Raw genomic sequence first — 26,851 nt, forward strand, 5'->3', positions numbered from 1 at the left:
CCCTGAGCGGTTAACTCTTATCTGGGTTTGCACAGTCACCAAGGGATGTGTCTGGCATCCGTCCAGCTCCAAAGCCAGCCAGCCTGCAACACTGCAATTTCTGGATAGTTCATGAATCTATTGTATTATAAGAAAGGAAAAACAAGATTCCTCTATCAGAGGCAAGGCCACTGATAGGCGTTTTATCGGGTGATTTATAGGCCCATTATCGTGTAACCGGTGCCTTTTGGCAGAATGCCGTGCCAAAGGCCGGGGGTGTCGTGCTGCAGGAGATGCCCCCGCCTTGTTTCATCTGTCCTGACCCTCCCGCCTGACACTTAGGCCCCCCACGTCCATGTGAAGGACGTCGTAAGGGTTATTTTTCGCTTTTTGAATAAGCATTGTAATTTTGTCTGTTTATTTTTGAATTAGGAATGTGGTCATCTGGTTTAAAATTTAGAGTACAAAGGCAGATGCACTGAAAACCCCCCCTGCCTCCCTTGTCCCCAACCACCCATTTCCTGTGCAGGGGGAGCCAATGTCACTGGTTATCAGTGTTTTATTGCGGAGGTGCCTGACGTAAATATAAGCAAATGTACTTTGGTTCCTGCCTACATAGTCTCCTTTCTAACTTCTATATCTTGTAGGCAGAGCTTTCTTGTTTTTTTATTTTATTAAAAAAATGTTTAACGTTTGTTTATTTTTGAGAGAAGGAGAGAGAGAGAGAGAGTGAGCGAGCATGAGCAGGGGAGGGGCAGAGAGAGAGGGAGACACAGAATCCGAAGCAGGCTCCAGGCTCTGAGCTGTCAGCACAGAGCCCGATGTGGGGCTCGAACTCACAACCGCGAGATCATGACCTGAACTGAAGCCATGTGCTTAACCGACTGAGCCATTCAGGTGCCCCAAAAGTATATTCCTTTATTTATTTATTTAAAAAAAATTTTTTAAATGTTTATTTATTTTTGAGAGAGACAGAGACAGAGCATGAGTGGGGGAGGGGCAGAGAGAGAGAGGGAGACCCAGAATCCGAAGCAGGCTCCAGGCTCTGAGCTGTCAGCACAGAGCCCGACGCGGGGCTCGAACTCACGGACCGTGAGATCGTGACCTGAGCTGAAGTCCGACGCTTAACTGACTGAGCCACCCAGGCACCCCTCTCGTTTTTTTAAAAAAATGTTTTTTAAAGTTTTATTTATTTTGAGATAGAGAGAGGATCCCAAGCAGGCTCTGCGTTGCCAGCATGGAGCCCGACTCGGGGCTCTGACTCATGAACTGTGAAATCGTTACTTGAGCCAAAGTTGGACGCTTAACCGACTGAGCCACCCAGGTGCCCCTATCTTTCTCATTTTCTATGTGAAATACAAAATTTAAAGTCACGAGAGAGGTAACATTGAATGACAGATCTTCTAAAAACAGGCTACGTGTTTTTTTATTAGCTAGTTAGCTAGCAACCTGTAGGTTATTTCTTTAAGAAATTGGGGAAAGAAAATAATGTGCTGTTTGTAGAGTCCAAATTTATTGAGTAAGTAATGACCCCCCCCCCCCCACCAAAAACAAAGTTGTTTTGAGCAACTTCTAAAAGAATTTTTTGAGGGGTGCCTGGATGGCTCAGTCAGTTGTGTCCTACTCTTGATTTCAGCTCAGGTCATGATCTCCTGGTTTGTGAGGTCGAGCCCTGTGTTGCTCTCTGAGCTGACAGCATGGAGCCTGCTTGTGATTCTCTCCTTCTCTCTCTGCCTCCCCTCCCTGCTCATGCTCTCTCTTTCTCTCAAAATAAATAAATAAACTTAAAAAAAAAAACGGTTTTTTGAAACTCAAACATTCCTTGGCATTATTAAAAAGGAATACTTGAGGGATGCCTGGGTGACTCAGTCAGTTAAACGTCCAACTCTTAATATTGGCTCAGATCACGATTTCATGGTTTGTGGGTTCAAACCCTGCATTGAAATAAGACTTCAGGTGGAGCATGGATGGGGGTTGCCAGAACAGAGGTTGCAGAGGAAGGAGAAAAGGTTTGAGGGAGGAAAGTGCATGGTGAGAGGCTGAACCTGCTGGAACTTGAGGACTTAGCAGCAGGAATGTTGAGAAACTGAAGAGACGCGGCATGGCCGAGGCAGGGAAAGTCTCAAATGCCATATGATGGGCAGTGATAGATTACCTTTCTAAACGGGAAGGTGTGTATGTATCTGTGTGTGTGCGCGCACACACACACACACACACACACACACACACACACACACACTGTATCAACATTTGGAAAAGATTCTAGTAGTCAGATGGATTGGAAAGGGGTGTCAGATATTTTTAAAGACACACATTGATTGTGGACCTTTAGAAAGTCGATTGCATATCAGCATTTGGCCAAAGCACCTCTACTTGAATTTTGCAGGGAGCTGTTTACATGTCTAATTGCTTGGATTTTGTTCTGAGCAGTTTTCCACACATGCACTTCCCCCTTTTCTACTCATTCAACCTCAAGGTGTGTGTATGCGAGAGAGGGGGGGGTGGCATTTGCTTCCCAACGTGTTTTTTTTATGCTCTCACCTCCCCACACTTCCATGAATTGTACCCACGAGAACAGCTACAGGCACTGTCCTCTCTTGAGGCTACGGGAGGGCCAGCTGGTGGGACCATAGTTAGCTCTGATTTAGCTCCAGTCTGTCATCTCCTCTCTGCTCCTACACCCCCAAATAAATACAGATTGGCTGTTTCACGAGCAGGGCAGTATACAGAGAATATACGTCATGGGACAAGTATACTTGGAGGGACCCTATAGAACGTCTAGTCCAAACACAGGCTGTCCCTCTTCTCCCCAACATGCTTTGTTATAAAAGGGAACGGTCAGATAGTTTGGGGGTCGTTCCACACCGTTGGTTCCTTGGAGATTCATGTAAATGTTAATAGTGCAAAAAAAGTGCCATATTAGAGAAGCTTTTTTTTTTTTTTTAATGGGGAGGACGCTCGCAGCTTCAGTTTATTGTGTGCCTTTGGGACAGGGTGCTTAAAATTGCTTTAAAAAAAAAAAAAAACATCAAGAGGCACCAGGGTGCCTCGGTCGGTTGAGCATCTGACTCTTGGTTCACGGGATCAAGCCCCACGTTGGGCACTGCAGCTGGCAGCACAGAGCCTGCTTGGGATTCTCTGTCTCTCGCTCCCTCTCCGTCCTTCCCTCACTCACACCGTCTCTGCCCAAAATAAATAAACTTTAAAAAAAACCCAAAAAACATTGAAGCCAACACACACCAGCATATGAGGCTAAGCGGTCATTGGCTCCTTAGTAGGTGGGTCTGATGTTTCCTAGCCCTGTGAGGAATAGGATGGAGGCTGGGAATGAGGGTGGCACACAGAATTGAAGCATTTTAACATTTTTAACAAGCACTTCCCAAACTTCTCGGCCTTGGAGTCCTCTTCTCGTGTATGGCCCGGCAACGAACACCCAGGAGCACCGGTGTTCCTTAGAAGCACTTTGGGGGACGCCTGGGTGGCGCAGTTAAGCGTCTGACTCTGGATTCAGCGCAGGTCATGATTTCGTGGATCGTGAGTTCGAGTCCCGTGTCGTTGGGCTCCTTGATGATAATTCAGAGCCCATTTGAGATTCTCTCTCTCCTTCGCTCTCTGCCCCTCCCCCACTCATGCACGCACACATGCTCTCTCTCTCTCTCTCTCTCTCTCAAAATAAATAAATAAACATGAAAAGAATCAGAAGCCCTTTGAGAGATCTGCTTTGGCTCAGTCTCCTCCTTTTGCAGATGAGAAAATGGATGGCAGCAGAGTTGGGCCACGGGAACAGAGGTCCACGTAAAGGCTCAACCCCTGCCACCTAATGCATGCCCGTATATACTGACAGCAGAGGTGTGTGTAGAGGGGAATGCTGCCTCTTGAAACCCGCCAGGGAGAGCAGCAGAACGAGGGGTGTTGGGGGAGTAGAGCTCATGGCAGGCAAGTGGATTGCCGAGAGCGGGTTCTGCTTGGCGAACGACGCTTCTGCTGACTCTGGCTGGTGGGGGACGGGGCCAAAGACAGTTCCGTGAACGTCACAGTTTGCAGTCGCGCTTTTAGGTTGCTGATATCATCTGCTGTTTTTTAGGACCAGAGCCCTGTGGGAGCAGGTGCCTGGGGGTGTGTGGGGGGGGTGCCCCCCCCCCCACCTGCCCTATCTCGAGATACCCACGCAGAAGACTGGCACATGCCAGAGATTAGAATGTCAGCCACACACTGGACACCCAACTCCTCTGCTCTGGCAGCGGGATGTGGCTGTTGCTAAGCAACCAGTTTATCCCCTGGTCAGCAGATAGAGAAGCAGGGAAGCAACTCCCTGTTCTGGAGAGTTCCAGCCATGAGAAACCAGGTTGGGAGCGGGGTGGGGGTGGGGGGGTGTATGAAAGACAGGTGGGGGCTGGACTCGAACTTTGCTGCTGCCTGCCAGCTCCAAGCCTCCCTTGTATGCCGAGGGCCCCTTCTTCCTGGAGGTGTGGGTCTGCCTTTTGAGACGGGAGGGAATGATGTAGCTCAATGCCACAATGGCAGATTCCACTTAAATAAAACAGAATCCCAACCTATGGCAAGAGAAGTCTCCTTTTCAGAGGAGTTTAATGTGGTTAATACCTAAATGCTGTATCTTTATTTGAATCCAAAACCCGTAAGAGGCAGTTAGATTATTTTACTTTGCATCAGAGAGCTCAGAAAATTGTATTTATTCTGTAGGGCCCAGCAGGTGCCTTATGTGTCCCTGACCCCCAGCTAGTGGGACCTGTTAGCTGAAGTGTAATCATCCCATAATCACTCATACCTGGCTGGACGTCTGTGGATCATTAATGGCCTCTTATACCTCAGTTCAGTCTTTTGTTGTCAATTATGAACAGGTGCTAAAAAAAAAAAAAAAAAAGTATAGCAAGCCAGGTACTTTGCTGAGGGGAAATCAAAGTCTTGACCAGTACAGGTGGTTCCTGCCTTTAAAGAACTTATAACTATAGGTGAGAGGAGGGCGTTCACAGAATGTTCTAGAACAGAAGTTCCCAAACATTCTCCATTCAGCATTCTCCATTCAACATTTTTAGTGTCTCGGTAATTTTTCATGGTGCTCCTAAGGGCCAAAGAAATACCTAGAAATTTCATTTAGTAAGTCAAAATAATAAGTATTTGTGTTCTAACATGCAGGAGACTTGGGGGAAAAAATGACACCTACATTGAAAGAATAATTATTTCATTCTTTTAAAAAAAAATTTTGTAACATTTTTTCCTTTTTGAGAGACAGTGTGAGCGGGGGAGGGGCAGAGAGAGGGAGATACAGAATTGGAAGCAGGCTCCAGGCTCCGAGCTGTCAGCCCAGAGCCGGACGCGGGGCTCGAACTCACGAACCGCGAGATCGTGACCTGAGCCGAAATTGGACACTTAACCCAGTGAGCCACCCAGGCGCCCCTGTAATTGTTTCATTCTTAAATAATCAGAATGAATTGTAATGGTGTGTGTGTGCCTGTTGGGCACTGTGCAACTTCTCAAACCCTGGAATCAGAACACAACCGCTCTCATTTTCTATCCTGCCTGAATTTTTGCCTGGTACTTTTGTTTGTTTTGTTTTCATCACAGCAACTGCCAAAAACCAAGTTTTACAGAGAGTGGGTATTACTGAAAGGAATGTCATACGATCCAATATCAAAACTGAATTTCCTTGAGCTGATAGATAATTTCCTTGAGCTTGAGATAATAGAGCATCTATTAGGACTACGTGGTCCTCAAACATTGAAAATACACAGCAGTGCCCCTGTGACTTCCCTGTGGGACCTCTGGGACGCCTTGGGTGCCAAGGCATTCAGGCTGGGAACCATGGTTGTAAAGCACAGAAACTCGCGGTGGAAGATTCTAGATCAGGTAGAGGCCAGGGCACCCTCTCCCATTTCTTCCCCGGGAGGCCTTCCATTAGGGTTTGCAACGGAACAAAAGGTTACGGGAAAATCCACGATTACACCTCGGTTCTTGTCGTCATGTTTTAGTGCCTGGCAGGTTGCATTTAGAATTGCAACGTAGTATTCAAGGTGAGACACAGATACACAGAGCCAGAATATGTGGATTCGAATCCCCAGCTCTGTTACTAGCGTCTGAATTTGGTTGGGTTATTGACCCTTCGTGGTGGTTTGTGACCTGGGAAGGGCAGTGACCTCCCAGAGTACTGGGAGGAGTATAAGTGCACTTTGCCAGGAGTTTGGTACATGGTAATGCTTCAGTGAATCGGTGTTCGTTCTATTCGTCTTCTAACTGGGGTGCATTGAGACTTCAGAGTGATGATGACAAGCTTTTCTCTGGATGCAACGTTAGTACTAGGAGCATGGGTGAGGGCAGAGGTGGAGGACAGCCCCCTCCCAGAGGGAAGGGGACAAGCCACGCGAGGCCCCTTGGCAGAGGCTGGCTCTCTGCCCTCAGAGGGCCCGAAAGGGGTTGAAGAACTCCCTAGGCGTGGACATCAGTCCTACAACACCCCTCCCACACCAAGCGTGGTTTCTGTCCTTGTTCTCTGTCTCTGGCCCGCCATTAGGGCATCCGCTGTGTCTAAGACATCTGCACATCTCCCCACATACTCGACCCGAGTCCTGGGCAAGTCTGATGAGTTCAGGAGCCCCAGGCCAGCACTGTGCCCACGCGGACCCCTCTCCTGGGAGTCCGGGAGAGTCCTTCATGCAGGAGCTTCTGCAGTATGTATCTGGAGCCATTACAGCCTTGCTGGGACTCTTTCCCCTGAGATGGAGCCTTAAGAGCCTTTACCATCTGTATGTTTGCATCCCAGCCTCCTCCAGGGCCCCACAGTATTACGGAGAAGAGAAAGCATTAAGACTTGGCCCATTTCCTCATCTGTAAAATGGGGCGGCGGCCACCTGACCTCACCAAGCAAGCCAAGGGCTTTCCGGTTTCCCAAGCTTTCAACTGGCATTACTGGGGCAAGCACAGACGCAGGTATGCCCAGTTTCCTGGGAATCTGCCAACTAGGATTCTTTCTTTTTAAAAAGAGTCTGCATTGTTTGCAGATTGTTGCCAAAAAAAAAAAAAAAAAATCTCAAGACTCACCACAGCCAGCACCTGGGGCAATGTGACGGGGCAATGCAACGGGACAATGCGACTGGGCAATGTGACTGGTCTCTGCTCCTCCCAGGGAGCAATTTTCCAGCTCTTAGCCTCGGCTGGAAGGGGCTGGCTGAAACTGTCATCAGCTATGCCCAGAGGGCTGTCATCTGGTTCCAGGATGAAAAACTGAGCACAGTCCCTTTAAGAGAGCAGGCTCCGGGAGGGAAGAAGTTGCTGGCTTCTGGGCTGCTCAGGGAAGACTGGATCTCCGTGTTCTGCAAGGTGCTTTGTAAAACTGCCCCCCGCCGCACCCCCAGCCTCCTCCCTCAGTCTTGCCCATTCCTGAGGTTCTGAGCTCTGTAGACAGGACCCTCCTCCTGGCCATGATGTTAGCACAGACCTGTCAAGATATCAGAGGCAACCAAGGGTGAGGTTTGGTTCTCAGGAAGAAAGGGTTCTACCCTTCCATCACCAGCTGAGCTTTAGTTATTTGCCAGGAGCCGGTAATAAGGTGCACGGCTAAATGTCTCGGGCGCTGCCTTCGCTTCGCAGTTGCCCAGCCTTGACGCCCTGTTGCCACGCCTCCCAGCCACCAGGGCCGACAGAAGTCCCTGCCCGGGGTTATGGAGCAAGTCAGCACCCCAGCCAGTGCCTGTAGCTTCTGCATTTTGTGTCATTCGTGACCGCAGCTAGCATCCAGCCCAGCGATTCCAGACAGAGAGCACTGCCGTTGGCTTGGTTTTTTAGGCTTTCTGGTTTGCTACCGTATCTCAGCAGTAACTTTGTTCGTGTAATAGTCTGTGCCTTCCGGCAGACTGCCCTATGTACCACTTGTTTCGTGCTGTCAGCAGTCCTAGAAAGCTGCCAGGGCCAACGGGGCGCCTGGGTGGCTCAGTTGGTTAAACATCCGACTTCGGCTCAGGTTATGATCTCACGGTCTGTGAGTTCGAGCCCCGCGTCGGGCTCTGTGCTGACAGCTCGGAGCCTGGAGCCTGCTTCCGATTCTGTGTCTTCCTCTCTCTCTCTCTCTGCCCCTCCCCTGCTCACCCTCGGTCTCTGTCAAAAATAAAATAAAACATTGGGGCGCCTGGGTGGCGCAGTCGGTTAAGCGTCCGACTTCAGCCAGGTCACCATCTCGCGGTCCGTGAGTTCGAGCCCCGCGTCGGGCTCCGGGCTGATGGCTCGGAGCCTGGAGCCTGCTTCCAATTTTGTGTCTCCCTCTCTCTCTGCCCCTCCCCCGTTCATGCTCTGTCTCTCTCTGTCCCAAAAATAAATAAAAAACGTTGAAAAAAAAAATTTAAAAAAAAAAAAATAAAAAAAAAAAAAAATAAAAAAAATAAAAAAATAAAAATAAAATAAAACATCAAAATAAAAAAAATTTTTTTTTTTTTAAAAAGAAAGCTGCCAGGGCCTGATACCAGCCCTGTTTCAAAGATGGTCTTTGCACGTTGAATTGGTGCCAGAGCCAGAGGTAGAACCCATTTTGATTTCAAGTCTTGGTACCTACCCACCCCCCTGCTGTCCGACTTCTTTTGATTTCTTTCTTTCTTTCTTTCTTTCTTTCTTTCTTTCTTTCTTTCTTTCTTTCTTTCTTTCCTTCTTTTCTCTTCTTTTCTTTTTTCTTTTCTTTTCTTTTTTTTGAGAGAGAGAGGGCGCAAGTGAGCGAGGGGCAGAGAGAGAGAGAGGGGGAGAGAAGTGGGGTTCCCCTGAAGCGGGGCTCATGTTCACCACCTGATGCACAGTTCATGCTCCCCCCATTGGGGCTCGAGCTCACCCGATATGGGGCTTGAACTCATGAACCTTGAGCTTATGACCTGAGCTGAAGTCAGACGCTTAACCAACTGAGCCACCCAGGCGCCCCTATTTTGAATTCTTGTAGCTCTAGGAACTGACAGAAGCAGTGTATATTTAGATCCATTGTTGACTTCAGTAGACATCCAGGAGCACTTTTTATGTGTCGGGACAGTTGCCGATACATCATTTCATCCTCGGCATAGCCCTGGGAAGGCGTCGTTATTCCAATTTTATAGATAAGGGAACGGAGTTCCCTCAGTGTCACACAGTCCCAAATGCTGGAATTGGAACTTTAATGAGGTCACCTGACCCTCATTCTACTTCACTTTCCAATAAAGCACGCTGGATCTTAGGCTCCTTTGTTAACAGGCTCTCCGTGGTTCCTCTGGGCTCAAACCGACCTTTTCCGAAAGGGATCCAGAAAGCTTGTAAACCTGTTGTGCTGGAGAAGCATTTCAACGGCCAACATCAGAAACTACCTGACTGATATTAGCGGAAGAGAATTTCTAGAAAGGAGATTAGTTCATCGCAGAAACTTAGGTTGGGGGAGTAGGCTTGGAAAACAAGAGGAACAAAGAAAGGGTGGGCAGCTGGAATGAGTCACGCCAGAGGACCCAGCCAACGTGGATGGCCCTGTTGCTTTGGATGGTGTTGGCACTAGGTTATAGGTGTCCTCACTGCAGTCATTGCCACAGCAACCCTTGGAAACCGGAGATTGCCACGTCCCACTGCCAGCGCGGATTCTCCATACTGTTCCTTTTTTCTGAACCAGACCCAGGTGGGGTCCCTGGTTGGCCAAACCCAGGTGTGTGCCCATGACTTTTCCCACAAAGACTGATGGGAAAGCATGCCCCTGGCTTGGCTTCCGTAGTGGGGAGAAGTTCTACCTCCCACCGAGACTCACACGGTGAGGAATTTCCCAGATAGAACAGGGGGATTCAGATGTTAGGCGGTCCCTGAAAACTATGAATCTCTACTACCCACCCCTCCCCCAAACACACTCACCGAATCGTAGGTTGCCTGTTTCTTTCTTTCTTTTTTTAAATATTTATTTATTTTTGAGACACACACACACACACACACACACACACACACACAGTGTGAGTGGGGGGAGGGACGGAGAGAGGGAGACACAGAATCCGAAGCAGGCTCCGGGCTCTGAGCTGTCAGCACAGAGCCCAATGCGGGGCTCGAACCCACAAGACGTGAGATCATGACCTGAGTCGAAGTCGGACGCTTAACCCAATGAGCCACCCAGGCGCCCCGGTTACCTCTCGGTTTCTAACCGCCACTGCCTTCCCACACCCCCTACACCTTGTCACAGACTCGGTCCAACATGCAGAGATGATGTAGGTGAAAGTGCTTGGGGGAAGTGGTTTGTTAATGCTTATCCTGACCTCTCATCCAGGAGCCCCTGATCTGGGTTTACTGCTGTTGTCCAGCCCTGTCGACAGGAACGCAGAGTTAGAACTGAAGACCGTCTCCCAGCTCGTGGGTCCCCCCGCCGCCCTGGCTGAGGGATGAGATCCATTGTTCCCTCGTGCCCTGGTCTGCTTTCCTCTCCTGGGCGCCCCACGGAGGTGTTTGTTCCCCTGCAAGGATCTGCACCCGCAGGCCCCACGGGGTGGTGACCACATGGCCCCGTCTGCTTCTTAGAAGTGAAGTGTGTGGCAGGCGCATTGCCTCCCGGTTCCTTTGGCCGGGTCGGCGGGGCCCCGCGTGCACAGGGCTGTGGCTCTTGCAGAGTTTCCTTGATTCGGCCGCGGGGACCCTGTGTCCACCGTGACCTGTTTGCCCAGCCACTCCCCTTCCTTCCTCACAGGCTTCTTTCGGTTGCCCGCTCACCGCCACAGAAGTGGGGGCCGGGCACCTGCCTTGCAGAGACAGCGGGTGCCCCTGTTCTGCCTTGAGCCTCCAGCCCTCTTGTTCTCCAGCTCTTCCCCCTTCGAGCACTGGTTTTGCCCCCCACGCCACCTCCACTGCCTTCCCAAGTCACTTCTGGTCTCAGTGCCGGGGTCCAGGGGGGGCACCCGTGGGGTTTGGCCCTTTTTTATCAACCCATCTGGGAGCGCCCAGGCCCAGGCATTTTATCCTGCTTCTTCCCTTCCCCTTGCAGTGGTTCCGTAGGCGGAAAGTGGAAAACCTCGGGCTTTGGGATCACAGAACCGAGTCGGCAGTGGGGGCCTGTCACACAGCTGTGATCCCGGGCAATCCTAATCTCCCTGAGCCTCGATTACCTATTCTGGACGAATGGGGATAAGGATGCCCGAGTGATGCTTAACTGAGCCGCCGGGCAGCCGGGCGCCGAGTGGATCCTTGCATGACAGTTCCCTTCCTCGTGCTCATTCCGGCCCCCAGAGACCCAGACCGCCACCCGGCCCAGCACTGTCCCTATTACGGCTGTCTACAGGGAGCCCTGAATTGGGGACACGATCTCCGTGGTAACAAGGAGACTAATAATAGGTTTTTAAAGCCTGGAGTACCTCACGGAGGCTCTCTTTTTGATGGAGTAAAAACTACTGAAAGAACACAGAAACAAAGGATGATTTGAAAGGAGTGTCCGTCTGCACGTGTCTGAGGTGAATCACTCGAGAATCTTCCTCCTGGCAGGACTTTTTCTCTGGAGCTTCACCAGCAAACTGGCGGAAGGTGCTGGTGGAATTTAAGATGACCTTTGCTCCCTGGTGTCTCTCCTGCGATTAGTTCTATGGCCAAAGGGGAATGATCCGGGGTGGGCCTGATGTGATAACAGGACCCCTTTGAAGACAAGAGGAGGTCCGAGATATTCCAGCGGGAGAAGGACTCACTTCGAGGAACTATTACGGGCCTGGGTACGGCACAGCACATGAAGAATGCAGGCCCCTCTAGAAGCTGGGCAGCCAGCGAGGAAACCAGCAGAGAAGCTGGGCCCAGAGCTCCAAAGCAACGCATTCAGCCAACAGCCTTGTGAAGTTGGAAACACATTCTTCCCCAGAGGCCTAAGCAGAGACCGCGCTGAGCCTGCCCGACTTCTGATCCAGAGCTCTGAAAGATAATAAATGGGGGTTGGGTTAAGCTATGCGTGTGTGTTCATGGTGGCAATAGAAAACGAATACAGCCATTAATAGGGGCAGGCGGGGGCTGTGGTCTATGGGTTAGGGTTAGGGTTGGGGGTTAGGGGTTAGGGTTGGGCGTGGTTGACCCACCTGTGGAAGCCGCTGTACCACTCCAACTGATTGTTGTCGTGGGGAAGAAACCCAGTGTTTCTGGATCTCTCCATTGTTTCAGAACGGCCAAAAACTTAGGCAGCATGAAATACAGTATCCTGATTTTAAAAAAATAAAACACATCGCTGGGTAAGCGTGGCTGCGATTCCTTCGCTCGAGAGTTTGTCTTAAATGGAGAGTTTCCTGCTTTTTGTTTGAGGAGTTGCCTGAAGTCTCTTGTCTTGCATACGATGTGCACAGTGAGTGAGGATAGTGTTTCTCTGGAAAGCCTTGGCTCAGAAACCGGCCGTTCAGTACTGAGGTTTTGGAGAGGACAACGGAGGGGCTTTGGGAGATGATGTGGGGCTCCCACCCTTTTGGATGTGTGATGGAAATTCACACCATACTTCTATACCATTTCAGGGCCCCATCCTGCTAGACGGGCGGGCAGGGAACGGAATTATGGTGCAATCCAGTAAAGTCACCCAACCCGATCATTTACATTTTGAATAGCTGTCTCTTTTAGATGACCCTGGTGGCCCAGTTATTCGGCATTCTGCCCTTTGCCCTCCCCCACAGCAGAAGGTGGCTGCTTCCATGGGGCAAGTGTGGCTTACATGCACCACCTTCATACGGGTGGTGTCCTCTGAATTCTGGCCTGGCAGGGTGTGGAATAGTGGTGCAGGCTCGAGGGGGGCTGGTCCAGGCCACTCCGCAGAATGATGACCACCGAGACGCAGTGGGTGGTATTTGGCTATTTGGGACCAGCATAGCAGGACTCCACAGGTGAGCCCACAGTCCTGGCCGTTTTCCTCTGTCCCCAAGTCCCTGACCGCTGCAGCCACTACATCCAACCCCAGGCCTCTCTGTTCTCCCATGGGCCCTCTCAGTGCCTCCTGCCCCTCACACCGGGGTCTCTGTGTGCCACCTGTAGGTGGCAGGCCTACCTACCTTCTGGAAGGCTTGCCACTGGCCTGGAAGGTCTCTGGTTCCCACACACCTTACCTGCCGTGTCTCAGCCTCTACCCTGGGCCTCCCCTGGGCTGGATAGAAGTGGCAAGCTTTGCTCTTCTCTCCTGGGGAATGCCCTGGCTGGAAGGGGCTGGCTAGTGACTTCCTACTCCGCACGTGTAGGCCACAGTGATGCAGGTGCGTGGGATTTACAGATAAGGAAACCGAAAGTGGAAAGTGCTTCAGGAGTGCTGTCCCTGCTGCCATGGGCTCAGCGGTTAGATGACAGAATGTCCCTGAAACCATCTGAGAAAATCTGACTACTGCTAGGGGTTCCTCTGCAACAGGCAATTTCAGGCAACAAGCCTAAGTAGTGGGAGGAAGTCTGTACAAAGAGCTGGTTGCTGCGGGGTTTGGGGGGTGCCTGGGTGGCTCAGTCGGTGAAGCATCCGACTTTTGGCTCAGGTTGTGATCTTGCGGTGGTGAGTTGGAGCCCTGCATCAGGGTCTGTGCTGACAGCTCGGGGCCTGCAGCCTGCTTTGGGTTCTGTGTCTCCCTCTGTCTCTGCCCCTCCCCTGCTCACACTCTGTCTGTCTCTGAAAAATGAATAAACCTTTAAAAACTTTTAAAAAAAAGCATTTGAGGTGCGCCTGGGTGGCTATGCGTACAATTTCAGCTCAGGTCGTGATCTCACGGTCCGTGGGTTTGTGCCCCGCATCAGGCTCTCTGCTGGCAGCTCGGGGCCTGCTTGGGATTCTCTCTCTCCCTCTCTCTCTGCACCTCCCCCGCTTACGTGCCTCATGCTCGCGCTCTTACTCTTTCAAAAATAAACATTCAACAAAGCACTTCAACATTGAATTCAGTTCAATATCAAGTCCCATCAGTATCAGCTGTGCTGATTTCCTTTCCGTGGCTGTTCCCCCCTTTCAGAGCCCACTGGCGGCGTCAGGGGCCTTGACAAAAGGAACGGAATGTGGGTCACCATGACCCATTTCCATCTCAAGTTTGAAATTAATCGTGGTGCTCTGGGGACTTTGGGCTGTCATCCAGCTGAACAGCAGGCCCCCCCACTCCCAGCGCCCTGGTTTTTGATGCTCACCAAGGTCAGTTACGCGGTCCCCCTCGGAGCTGCCCCCCCCCCCCCCCCGAAGCACTGGCATTGCTCACAAGTGCACAGGCACGCATCAGGGAGGCGGATGTCATCTCTGGGTGTCGTATACAATTTAGATATGAGAGGAACTGAGCCAGCCGTAAGCCGGCGGGGCTAAGGCAGTTGGAGTAAGAAAGCTAAGACCAGGTTTGCTCGAAGGCTGGCAATCTGGGCTCAGAGCCCAACTCTACCGCTCACCGAACTGTGGAGGGCGGGCTAGTGGTTACCCTCTCAAAGGTTGTTTCCACATGTGTGAGACGGGGGCTGTCTGAGTACCTGCTTCATGGAGTTGTGTACAATAAAAAATGCAAGTGTATGTAAAATGCTCAGCCTCTCCTGGCACAAGTGCTTAGGAGATGGTTGTTGCTATTTTAAATTATGTCATTACTATTGTGAAGAGGTCAGATTAGTGGTTTGAGTTGGGACGTTGTTCAGGGGATTGAAGAGGAGGGATTTCTCCAAAGGGGCCGTCCTCCCAATTTATTTTTATTTTTTTTTAATTTGTAATATATATGTCTTTATATTTTTATTTGAATTTTTTTGCATGCCTTTATTTTTATTTATTTTTATTTATTTTTAAACGTTTTTTAATTTATTTTTTTGGGACAGAGAGAGACAGAGCATGAATGGGGGAGGGGCAGAGAGAGAGGGAGACACAGAATGGAAAGCAGGCTCCAGGCTCTGAGCCATCAGCCCAGAGTCTGACGTGGGGCTCGAACTCACGGACCGCGAGATCGTGACCTGAGCTGAAGTCGGACGCTTAACCGACTGAGCCACCCAGGCGCCCTGAAACAGAGCTTTCTACCATGCCCAGATCAGTTGGGCAGCCCTTCTTCGCACTCTCATTGTTTATCCCTATATTAGATCCCATAATCTATAAAATACTGTAATTACTCATTTCTGGTTGGTCTTCTCTACTAGACTGGGAGCTCATATTCAGCTATCTTACTCAGGTTTTTTTTTTTTATCCCTTTTTAAAATTTTTATTTAGAGAGAGGGAGAGAAAGAACGAGTGGGGAGGGGCAGAGAGAGGGAGAAAGAATCCCAAGCAGGCTCTGCACGGCGGGTACAGAGCCCGACGCAGGGCTCGATCTCGCGAACCATGAGATCTTGGTAGAAACCAAGAGTCAAGACACCCCACCGACTGAGCTGCCCAGGCGCCCCATAGCCTACTCATTTTTCAGTCCCAGTGCCTAGCACAGAAATGGTGACAGAATGGAGTACAAATGAAGATCATGAGTTCCGGCTTGAATTGCAGAGAAATGTTCTCTACCTTCTGTGAATGGGGAAAAGAATGGGAAGCTGTATGTGGTGGAATTTCTTGTGGGAGTTCTGCCAGTCTGCCAGGACAGCTGTGCGCCAGCCTGCAGACCCAACAGCCACTTTGGCTCTCAGAAGATAAGGAATTGTCAACACGAGTGGAGTAATTGGGAAGATCTGGTGGGAAAGTCGCCTTGGCCTCGTAGATTTCCCCCATCGATTAGATAAGGGAGTGTGTAATTGGCAGGGTGCTGGCAGGGAAGCATGCTTTGAAGTTTCAGGGTGATTCTGCTCGGGAATGGCTCTGGTCCCTGGGTGGCCAGGTGACAGCGATACTCCAGGTACCCAGGGATAACCTACCTGATCAAGGGCAGGAGAGGATAGCTGCTCTTCGGACGGCAGACGGCACCTGTCTTTTTCCCTAGAGGTGTCAGGGGGAAGTCCCTTGCCCCTGCTCCTTTCTGGGGCCCATCTGGATGGAGTGTCAGCCCCCACAAAAGCTCTGGTCTCTGGCAAGAGATATGGCTTGGAGACTTCGAGCTTGGAGGGCAGGGGCCCAGCTGCCGGAAGGCACCTTGGGGTCTACTGGTTGGAAACTCCTTCTCTACGGCACTAACCCTTGGTGAGGGCCGGGGATACTGTGCTGTGGCTCATTTACCGAGAACACACTCAGCGGGCTTGGGAGGGGGCCGATCTCCCGTTTCCCCATGAGAGATCTCAGGAGGGCAGTAAAGCTCCTTCTGAAATGATTTCGTTTAAAAGCTTCTGACAAAGAGCCAGCACACTGCCTTCCACATTGTGCCTTCACCCTCCAGAATTCTCCCGCCGATCTCCTTTCCTCCCCTACCTCAGCTCCGCGACAGAGGTGGGAAGGTATTAGTTCCACCATTTTATGGATGGGGAGATCTCGCTTTATTTGCTGATGCGGGGGTGGGGTGGGGTGGGGGGAAGGGGTTGCTTGAAAAGTGAAGTTTGTTCCGGCCCCAAGGCTCTCAACTGCAGGGGCAGACAACATTCCCCATCTTCCCCAAACTTCTAAAGTTTTTCGGCTGGCTAAATAATTAGGTTGACATAAGACAGATTAAGAGGAGAAAAACAAGCTTCTTATGGATGAGAGCCCCATAAAAATAGGGGACTCCCTGGCAGGCAGGTAGTCGAGGCTGAGAGATCATAACCAAGCTAAGGAGAAGAGGGGAGAGGTGTGGGGCTTGGGAGGAGAGGAGGAAGACATTTCACAGGAAGATGAGAAGGACAAATACTTGGTAAATATTCTCCAGGCCATGCAGATAAGTCTTTCCGATATAAAAAGCTATCTTTGGTAACAGCTCTCTTCCTGGTACAGCCGCCCCCATCTAAATTCTTTCAGGTAGTTAAGGGGAAGGTAAAAAGCTCTTCTTGAGTCTGCTGAGCCCTGATTGTCTTTAATCTAGAAATAATGCACATGCCAGAGCGGCCCATTCTAGGGTGACGTATTCTGCTGCCGTCAATCCCCGAAAGACCCAACTGAGGCTCTTTGTGTCCACACGAGAGGATAAATGGTCTCCGTGGAGGCAGGCTATGAAGACTTCCCCAGAATGCCAGGGCAGTCCTGATGTGCTGTCTGCCACCCGCCCTGAGTCATACTTCACCGCCTTGACAAAGGTGGTAAGATTCCAAGACATCCATTTCTGGGTGCAGGGGCAGATCCCTCGGTGGAGAGAGCTGAGCTGGCGGCGGTGGTGTAATGGCTCATGTCACGTCCCCGGGGGAGTTAGCAGCGGGGTGACCACATCCACCATAGTCCCTAGATGCCCAGAAAGGTCCTGTTGTTCCTCTGTGGGCATAACTGAAGCTCTCCAACTGCTTGGGAAATGCTTGGGGCTTGGCGAAGCACAACGCACTCTTTCTTTCTCACGGAGTACTTTTTCCTGCTCTCCATGTTGCACGGCCTGTTTATTTGGAGTGAAAGTGAATCCATATGTTTGGGGGCCTGGATTGTCTTGATCCTCTGTGGCGCGATTTTCTTGAAGATTGTTCGGGGCCCCGGGACGCCTGGGTGGCTCAGGTGGTTAAGTGTCGGACTTTGGCTCAGGTCATGATCTCGAAGTTCGTGAGTTCGAGCCCCGCATGGAGGTCTCTGCTGTCAGCAGGGAGCCTGCTTCAGATCCTTTGTCTCCCTCTCTCTCTGCCCCTCCCTGCTCGCTCACACACTCTCTCTCTTTCCCTCTCACTCAAAAATAGACATTGAAAAAAAAGATTGTTTGGGGTCCCCGAGTTTTGGATCTTTTGCCTTGGAAGGAGGATACCACATCTTGCTGCAAGATAGTATAAACTCCTAAGGGAATGTGTTTCCATGGCTCCGGGAAGGATGTGTGGATACAGGTGGGAGAGATGGCCTTCCCATCCTTGAGGTAGAGCTGTCTTCCCAGGAGTGAGAAAACACACACTATCCTCTGAGGGTCTGCAAAGCAGAGATGAGGGTTATATTCTTCCCCTCGTGGTTCCCCATTAGGAATCAGCCGTGGCTCTTTGGGAGGGCCAGCATATGGAGGGGCCTCCGGTCTCTCCCCGAGCTCCTTCCCTTGAGAAACGGACTCTCTCAACCCCTGTTGGCCTGGTGTTGTCTATGTACCTTCATATCAAAGGAATGTCAGAGTCCCGTGCTCAGGGAGGCGTACAGATTTGGCCCCAACCTTATTGTTTCCTTTTCAGCACAAAACAGAGAAGGGCTTTTCTCCAAAGAGCCTATTCTAGCACTTTCTCGGGGGTGGCAGGAAAGGCATTGTGCTAAGACACCTGAAAATCACAAAGACACTGAAGACCTGTGGTATTTTCTGGACAGCCAGACCAAAGGCCAGGCTGACAGGCGACTTGGAAGGTAGGCATTTATCTGCTCTCCTTGGAAGAAATCCCAGCATATATTCGGTGGCATCTGATGCAGCCAGGACTGTGAGGTGTGTTAATTCTATGCCCCGGCAGTATACGTGTCCTTTATGCTGCATGTGATTTTGGGGGTGAGGGGATCCTCTGTGAAATCTCTGTGAAACACACACACACAAACACACACACACACACACACTGTCTGATGACTGGAAGTCTCCAGTTAGAATCATATTTCTTTAAGTACAGACTTTCAGCTATATGATGAATAAAGTCTGAGGATCTTTTTTTTTCTTTCTAATGTTTATTTATTTTTGAGAGAGACAGAGAGTATGAGTTGGGGAGGGGCAGAGAGAGGGAGACACAGAATCCGAAGCAGGTGAAGCACAGAGCCCGACGCGGGGCTCGAACTCAAGAACTACGAGATCATGACCTGAGCTGAAGTCGGACGCTTATCTGACTGAGCCACCCAGGCGCCCCTTTAATTTAAAAAAAAAATTTTTTTTTACATGTTTTTATTCATTTTTGAGACACAGACAGAACATGAACAGGGGAGGGGCAGAGAGAGAGGGAGACACAATCTGAAGCGGGATCCAGGCTCTGAGCTGTCAGCACAGAGCCCGACATGGGGCCCAGACCCAAGAACCTCAAGATTATGACCTGAGCCAAAGTCCAACGCTTAACCAACTGAGCCACCCAGGCACCCCTGAGGATCTTAGGTAAACATGATTATATCTGATAGCATTGTATTGTATAATTGAAATTTGCCAAGAGGGTAGAACCTACGTGTTCTCTCGCACACGAGAGAAACACGAGGTTCATTAAACCGATGGTAGAAATACTTTCACAATGCATACATGCATCAAATAACCATGATGTCTCCTTTAAATATCTTACAATTTCCTATGTCAATTGTACCTCAAGTAAGCTGAAAGAAAACAAAAATTAGAAAAATCAGATAAGCAAACAACAAAGAATAGACTTGTATTTCTTTAGCTTAAGCCCTCTGTTCTTGTTAAACTGCCAAGAACATTGGAGCTTCAGGTTCTGGGCATTTTGGTGGGGAGACTCTGGGAAAGACAACCGGAGGAGTTGGGGGGTCCAGAGTGTGCTGTGCAGAAGCCCCACCAAGAGGTAGAGTTGAGGGAAGAGTGTCCAGAACAGAGAGAAAACAAACTTTACAAATCAGTAAGGGGCCTGCTTGCTCTGCATTTTGGGTTTCTTTTCTTTTTTCTTTTCCTTTTCCTTTTCCTTTTCTTCTTCTTCTCCTTCTCCTTTTCCTTCTTCTTCTCCTTCTTCTCTTTCTTCTTCTCCTTCTTCTTCTCCTTCTTCTTTTTTTCTTGAGAGAGAGAGAGAGAGAGAGAAAGGAAGAATCCTAAGCAGGTTCCACACTCAGCATGGAGCCCGATGCGGGGCTCCATCCCACAACCCCCGGGATCATGACCTGAGCCAAAATCAAGACTTGGTTGCTCAAACAGCTGAGCCACCCTGGCGCCCCTTGGGTTTCTTTTAAAACTGGAAGCATTATCTTGTTTGTAAACAATATGTCCTAACGCCTTCAAGAAGTTATCGTGCAAGGGCACCCGGCTCACATGGGCTCTTGATCTCGGGGTTGTGAGTTCGATCCCCACGTTGGGTGTAGAGCCTACTAAAAAAAATTTAAAGACATATATAACATTTATTCATACGTAAGTACTTTAAAAATAGGAAGTAACTGTACAGTTTATGATGGAGAGGCCTGCTCTGGGAACCCAAGAAGACTGTGCACGGGCTCACCGTGTGGGTGCAGTTTGAACTGCCTCTTCTGGAGAGAGTCCATAGCTTCCGTGAGAATCAGAGAGTCCTGAGGAGGCGGAGCCAGGAGACCTGGCCTGAGTCTCTGACGCATTCACAGTTCAGGGTCAGTGGCGCCTTTACCCCCGCCCCCCTACCCCCAGGGCCCAGGCACTGAGACAGACCGGCCTGCTCTAGGACCCGGCTGCCCATCCCAGACTTCAAAAGGCCCTTCTGCCATCATGTGAGCCCCATCCTTCAAAAGGCTTCGTGCCTCCTTTGGGCTTAGGAAAGAAAAGCTAACAGTTGTTCTGGCCATCAAAGTAGACCCTTAGAAAAATACAGAAAAATGTAGCGAAGGAAATAAAAATCAGTCATAATCCTACTAACGAATTTTGAGGTGTTCCCTTCCAGATTTTCTCCTTTCCTTTCGTGCGTTTTTTTTTTAATGTTTATTTGGGGAGAGAGAGAGAGTGGGGAGGGGGCAGAGAGAGAGAGAGAGAGAGAGAGAGAGAGAGAGAATCCCAAGCAGGCTCTGTGCTGTCAGCACAGACCCGACACGGGGCTCGAACCCACAAACCATGAGATCGTGACCTGAGCCGAAGTCGGACCATTAACCCACTGAGCCACCCAGACGCCCCTCTTGTGTAGTTTTTAAGAGAGAGTTGAGATCACAGCGTGTCTATGAATAGAGCCCTTTTCACTTAACATTACATCATAATCCTCTTGCTTGCCATTAAAAAGCCTTCATTAGCATCGCGTTCAGCGGCTTAACAACGTTCTGTTGTACGTCCATGCTAGAACTAACACCCCCATTCTTCTCGCGTTGGGCATTTGCATCGTTCCTAGCTTTTTGCTCTCATAAATAATTCAGTGAGAAGCCTCTTTGGGCAAGAGGCCGTGCTTATGTTTGAGATCATTCTCTATGATAGATTTCTAGAAGTCTCTTGTGCGTCGTGAGAATACCAGGAGCTAAGATGTTGCTGAGACCCGCCCGCGAAGCGAGGATGTTGCTGAAGACCACGGGCGGCGAGGCGGGGCCAGGCCGCAAGTTTGCCAGGTTCCTGCCCGGAGCTCGACGCGCCTCTAGGTGCCGTGGGCGGAGTGGAGACTTAAGAAGTCAGAACCAGTCTTTATCTCTGAGAATGTGGTTGTGTGGTGTGGACTCACAGCGCACAGAAATAGCCTCAAGGAAGAGGTCCTGTGTCTCAGATCCTTGGGGCAGCCAGGCACGAGTTTCAGATAGGGGCTTTTGGTGTGTGTTCACCCGGCATTTTCTGGAAAAGGAGCTTTCATCGCCTCAGAATCTTCCATTTGTAGAGCTGCAAAGCCTTACCCACTTAGTGACGGTTTGGGGTGTGCGGATGGGAAGTAAAATGAATGTTCTCCATTTATTTTTTCTTTTACTATTTCATTCTATGGTTTTTTTTTATAATAGAAAAAATACGGTAAACTTCTCATGTGCCATTAAGATAAGACCGAAAGAGCATCCTGAGAAGATGACCGTTTTTTTTTGGGGGGGGGCCTGGGTGACTCAGTTGGTTAAGTTGGTCTGACTCTTGGTTTCGGCTCAGGTCATGATCTTGCGGTTTGTGGGTCTGAGCCCGGCATCAGGCTCTGTGCTGACAGCTTCGGGTTCTGTGTCTCCCTCTCTCTCTGCCCTTCCCCCCACTTGCACTCTGTCTCTCTCTCTGTCTCTCTCTCTCTCTCTCAAAAATAAATAAGTATTAAAAAAAAAAAAAAAAGACAGGGTCCTGGCTAGGGCGACCTTGAGGTTAGGGTGCAGGAGAGGCCATCGCCCACACCCAGCAGGTGCCAGGCAGATATTGGCAGCATGAGTCACCTGTCCCTGCGGCGACCTACCAATCCGTTCGCATATAAATCTGCTCCTGCCAGCACAAGCCACTGTTACGTGAGCCTGCTGCCTACAGGATCGTGTTATCAGAACATGATGTGTTGTAAGCGTGTGGCATTTTTGGTAATACCCACCAGTGTTTTCTCATCCCTGTGCCAAAGCCTCAGCCCTCAACTGGTTGCTAAGAGTTAAAGGAGCTTCTTACTGGTCATTCCTGGTCATCCGAAGAGCCAGCCAGCTCTGCCAACATGGAAAAGTCAAGGAGACGTGGTCACTGCGTGGCTTCCGGCCCTTTCCCTGCGGGGCCAGAATGAAACGTGCATGTGGAAATGGACAGCCATCACGCATATTTATTTTCTACAACCTGTTCTGACCACGTCTGTCGTTTGGCCATGAGAGCCATGTTCTAGGGTGCGGGCTTGTCCGGGCATCTCCACTGGACAGACGCCTACAGTTGCAGGACTTCCACAGAACCCGGTCTCAGTCCAGCTTGTCGTTAGAGTTCATGCATTCTGTCGGGTTGAGTGCCAACAGCCGGGACAGCTGTGTCTCATTGCTCCGTTTCCCTTGTGGATTTCCCCTGTCTGTGGGATCTCCCCGGTCTGGAGAGTACAGGTCTCTACTGGAAGGGTCTGTGTGCAGAGCATGTTCCAGTTGACTGCTTCTATAGGTTTAGCTGACTTATTTTTCTTCCCTTGACTCTTGGCTTCTACTGAATAAATCCCTTTCCCACTGATTGTCACTCTCCTTTCCTTTGATCTTTTGTTTTCTCCAGACCCAGAATCACTTAGTCTCCCAAAGGGCCTGAACCTACCTGTAATTTACACACCCATTACAGTCATCATATCAAGCCTCATTGTTATTTGGCCCCAGGTGCATTGGCCAAAAGCACGGAACCCCACCATGAGACAGATGACAGGAACCGGCCACTGCACACCCCTCAGATCCAGGGACTACCCACTCCCCACCCCCTCCCCCGGGTAAAGAGCAGAAAAACCTCAACAAATGTATGTCTGACCACTGCCAGCCCTAATCCATAATGCAAAAGAAACAAGCAGGTAACTTTCAAAATGTAATCCTTTGTTGGTGGTTATAGGAGAGAGAGCTAAATGTTTAGACCTTCAGAGGATATCATTAAGAAATTCTTCCTCATATTTAATCAGACTTGCCTTGGCTATGACTTAAGCTTACATATTCCGGTTCTGTCCAGAGACACTCTTCTCTTCCTTACGTATGATATTTCTAATAATACATTTTTTAAAGTTTTTATTTATTTATTTTTGAAAGAGAAAGCATGAATGGGAGAGGGAGAAAGAGAGAATCCCAAGCAGGCTCCACACTGTCAGCACAGAGACTAATGCGGGGCTCAAACCCACAAACCATGAGATCATGACCTGAGCCGAAGTTGGACACTTATGCGACTAAGCCTCCTAGGTGCCTCTCTAGTGATACATTTTTAATAAATTATATTTTACAAACTAAAGCTATAAAACAGTTCATATGTAAGATAATTTTAATAAAACATGTAAGAAGATGATCTTGTATACTTCAATAGGACTTGTATTTTATGTTTAAATATTTTATTTAAAAAAATTTTAATGTGTATTTATTTTTGAGAGAGAGAGAAAGAGACAGGGTGTGAATGGGGTGGGGGAAGAGGGAGAGGGAGACACAGAATCTTAAGCAGACTCCAGACTCTGAGCTGTCAGCACAGAGCCCCACAAACTGTGAGATCATCACCTGGGCTGAAGTCAGACACTTAACCCACTGAGCCACCCAGGTGCCCCTATTTAAATAGTTTAGATTTATCAATATTTCACAAGGAACATATGTTTGTATATAAAATGTCCTAGACTTCTAGACACAAAGCATGAAATGAGGTGTTTTATATTCTATATTGACGTATATCGAAAAATCTCTCCGGGGCGCCTGGGTGGCTCAGGGGGTTAAGCCTCCGACCTCTGCTCAGATCACGATCGCCCGGTTTGGGGGCCCAAGCCCTATGTCGGGCTCTGTGCTGACAGCTCAGAGCCTGGAGCCTGCTCCCCATTGTGTGTCTCCCTCCCTCTCTCTCTCTCTCTCTGCCCCTCCCTGACTCACACTCTGTCTCTCTCTCCCAAAATAAACATTAAAAAAAAATCTCCAAAATAGAGCCTATTTAAATATATTAAAATAAGCTAATATTTAGTTGATTTAATTTGGCTTCATACTAAAGGAATTCGACTCAAATATTTAATTATACTGTAGAGTAGATTTTTTTAAAAATTTTTTTAACGTTTATTTATTTTTGAGACAGAGAGAGACAGAGCATGAACCGGGGAGGATCAGAGAGAGAGGGAGACACAGAATCCGAAACAGGCTCCAGGCTCCGAGCGGTCAGCACAGAGCCCGACGCGGGGCTCGAGCTCACGGACCGCGAGATCATGACCTGAGCCGAAGTCCGCCGCTCAACCGACGGAGCCACCCAGGCGCCTCATGAGTAGATCTTAAACATACCTTAGGTTCTATTACTTTTGCCTAAATAACTGGCGCTACGAGCTCTTTTCAGACTGGAAAGCGGGGATCAGGTCAGGTCTGGCGCGCTCGCTGCAAGGTTAGCGTCCGGGGGCCACAGCGCCCCCTACCGCCGCGCACGCCCGCGCCCTCACGGCTGTTTTTGCTCCCGCCCCGCAGGCATCGGCAAGAACGTCATCTGCGACCGCACGGCCACGCCGCTCGACGCCTTCCGCATGATGTCGGCCGCCCACTACTACCCCAAGCTCATGAGCATCATGGGCAACGTGCTGCGCTTCCTGCCGGCCTTCGTGCGCATGAAGCAGCTCATCGAGGAGGGCTACGTGGGCGAGCTGCTGGTGTGCGAGGTGCAGGTGCACGGCGGCAGCCTGCTGGGCAAGAAGTACAACTGGAGCTGCGACGACCTGATGGGCGGCGGCGGCCTGCACTCGGTGGGCACCTACATCATCGACCTGCTCACCTTCCTGACCGGCCAGAAGGCCGTCAAGGTCCACGGGCTGCTCAAGACCTTCGTCAAGCAGACGGACCACATCAAGGGCATCCGCCAGATCACCAGCGACGACTTCTGCACCTTCCAGATGGTGCTGGAGGGCGGTGTGTGCTGCACCGTCACCCTCAACTTCAACGTGCCGGGCGAGTTCAAGCAGGACGTGACCGTGGTGGGCTCGGCCGGGCGCCTCCTGGCGGTGGGCACGGACCTGTACGGGCAGCGCAACAGCGCCCCCGAACAGGAGCTGCTGCTACAGGACGCCACGCCCGTCAGCAACTCCCTGCTGCCCGAGAAGGCCTTCAGCGACATCCCCGCGCCCTACCTGCGCGGCACCATCAAGATGATGCAGGCCGTGCGCCAGGCCTTCCAGGACCAGGACGACCGGCGCACGTGGGACGGGCGGCCGCTCACCATGGCCGCCACCTTCGACGACTGCCTGTACGCCCTGTGCGTGGTGGACACCATCAAGAGGTCCAGCCAGACGGGCGAGTGGCAGAACATTGCCATCATGACGGAGGAGCCCGAGCTGAGCCCCGCCTACCTGATCAGCGAGGCCATGCGCCGGAGCAGGATGTCCCTGTACTGTTAGCACGGACGGGGGGACCCAGGGGGACTCAGGTCTTCAGCGTGGAGCCCGGAGAGGGGGAAGGCGTGCTGGGGCAGAGGTGGCCGCGAGGAGTGCGGGGGCGGGAAGGTGGAGGGGCAGGGTGAGTTAAGCGGCGCCTGGGAAGGTGAACCCCCCAGCCTGGGTGAGGGGCACCTAATAAGACTGTCGGCTGGCCGAGCCAACAGACCGGGAGTGTTCAGGGGGCCTGTTCTTCCCGAGATCACCCCTGCGGGGCGTTTGCATGAGGAGGAGGCGGCTTAGCCTCTGTGGCCCCCTTACCATGAGAAGCAAAGAGGGGGTGCTTTCCTCCTCCCTCAGCCCTCCCCTACCCATCGGCCTCCTTCGCAAGCCAAATGCTCCCGCGACCCAGTGGCCAGCTCGGTGGGTGCCGGCTTCCCGGCCACCTGCCTCTGGCGGGAGAAGGCAAATCCTCACCCGTCCGCAGAAGCCTGTTAGTCTGGGGGGAGGCGGGGGTGCAGTGGGCTAATGAGAAAGCTCAAATTCCGGAAGGCCACTTAAAATATCTGGAGGAAAGGCTACTTGGTAGCAGAGTGAACAGTGTGCTTGATTGATTGGTCGTCCTCATAGGAAGCGGGAGGGTGTGTCTTCCTAATTGGTACCTTGCCCTGCGCCCGGCCCCCAGATGGGATAAGGGAGAGCCGGGAATAGCAAGTAAGCCCAGAGGAGAGCACCAGAACGCAGGCTGCGTGGAAGCAGAGTAGGCAGAGAATAAACAATAGCCCTTTGGGTTTGGCATCAATTACAAAGCGGCGGGGAGCTGCCTTTAATCCTGTTTCCGGTGGGGTAGAACTAAGGGTAAAGGGATGTGGCGCTCAAGTGTCCTCTCCGGTGGCTCTCCAGTCAAGGGCACAGCCTGAATGGGTCAGACTACAAGCTCCCGAGCCGCCCTCGCATGCTGCGGGCCCCACTTGTTGCAGTGCGGATGTCCCAGCAGATGGGAAAGGGAGCCAGCCCTTGGCGGGCTTTGGTCTCCAACACCCGTGTCTCCAACCAAGCCGGTAAAGGACTTTTAGGAGATTCACCCGGCTTTGTGAATTTAAAAGGGAAGCCTTCGGTTCCACGCAGATATAATCGTCTTCCCTTAAAGAAAAAAGAAAATGTCAAGGGTGTTTTCCTTAGCTTTGACCTTTGCTTTCAGGATTCTGACACCTGCAAGTTTTTGAATGGGTATTAAAACAGAAGGACAATTAAGGAACATCACTTTCAGTGTTTCTAATATGGGGTGTTAGAGCCACGGAGGGGTATCTTCATGTAGGGTTGAGAAGGGTCACGTTGGGGGGAAAAACGTATTTTTCCCCTCCTTGGTCTCTTGTCTCCCTTGTCACGCCCTGATTACAGAGAGGTATTACTGGAAATGGCAGAC

The 26,851-nt window shown here is 50.6% G+C and overlaps 1 protein-coding gene across 2 annotated transcripts in view; it reads left to right on the plus strand.

Moving 5' to 3' along the window:
- The window catches only part of GFOD1 (glucose-fructose oxidoreductase domain containing 1), a 113,337-nt gene extending 86,763 nt beyond the window's left edge, over positions 1-26,574 (plus strand). For both annotated transcript variants that reach the window (XM_042937877.1, XM_042937878.1), the window contains exon 2: positions 24,530-26,574. In XM_042937877.1, coding sequence (XP_042793811.1) covers positions 24,530-25,449 — 920 coding nt within the window. In that variant the 3' untranslated portion in view covers positions 25,450-26,574. The remainder of the gene's footprint in view (positions 1-24,529) is intronic.
- The last annotated feature ends 277 nt before the right edge of the window (positions 26,575-26,851 follow it).

This window comes from Panthera leo, chromosome B2 (assembly GCF_018350215.1).
Source record: "Panthera leo isolate Ple1 chromosome B2, P.leo_Ple1_pat1.1, whole genome shotgun sequence".
Taxonomy (NCBI): domain Eukaryota; kingdom Metazoa; phylum Chordata; class Mammalia; order Carnivora; family Felidae; genus Panthera; species Panthera leo.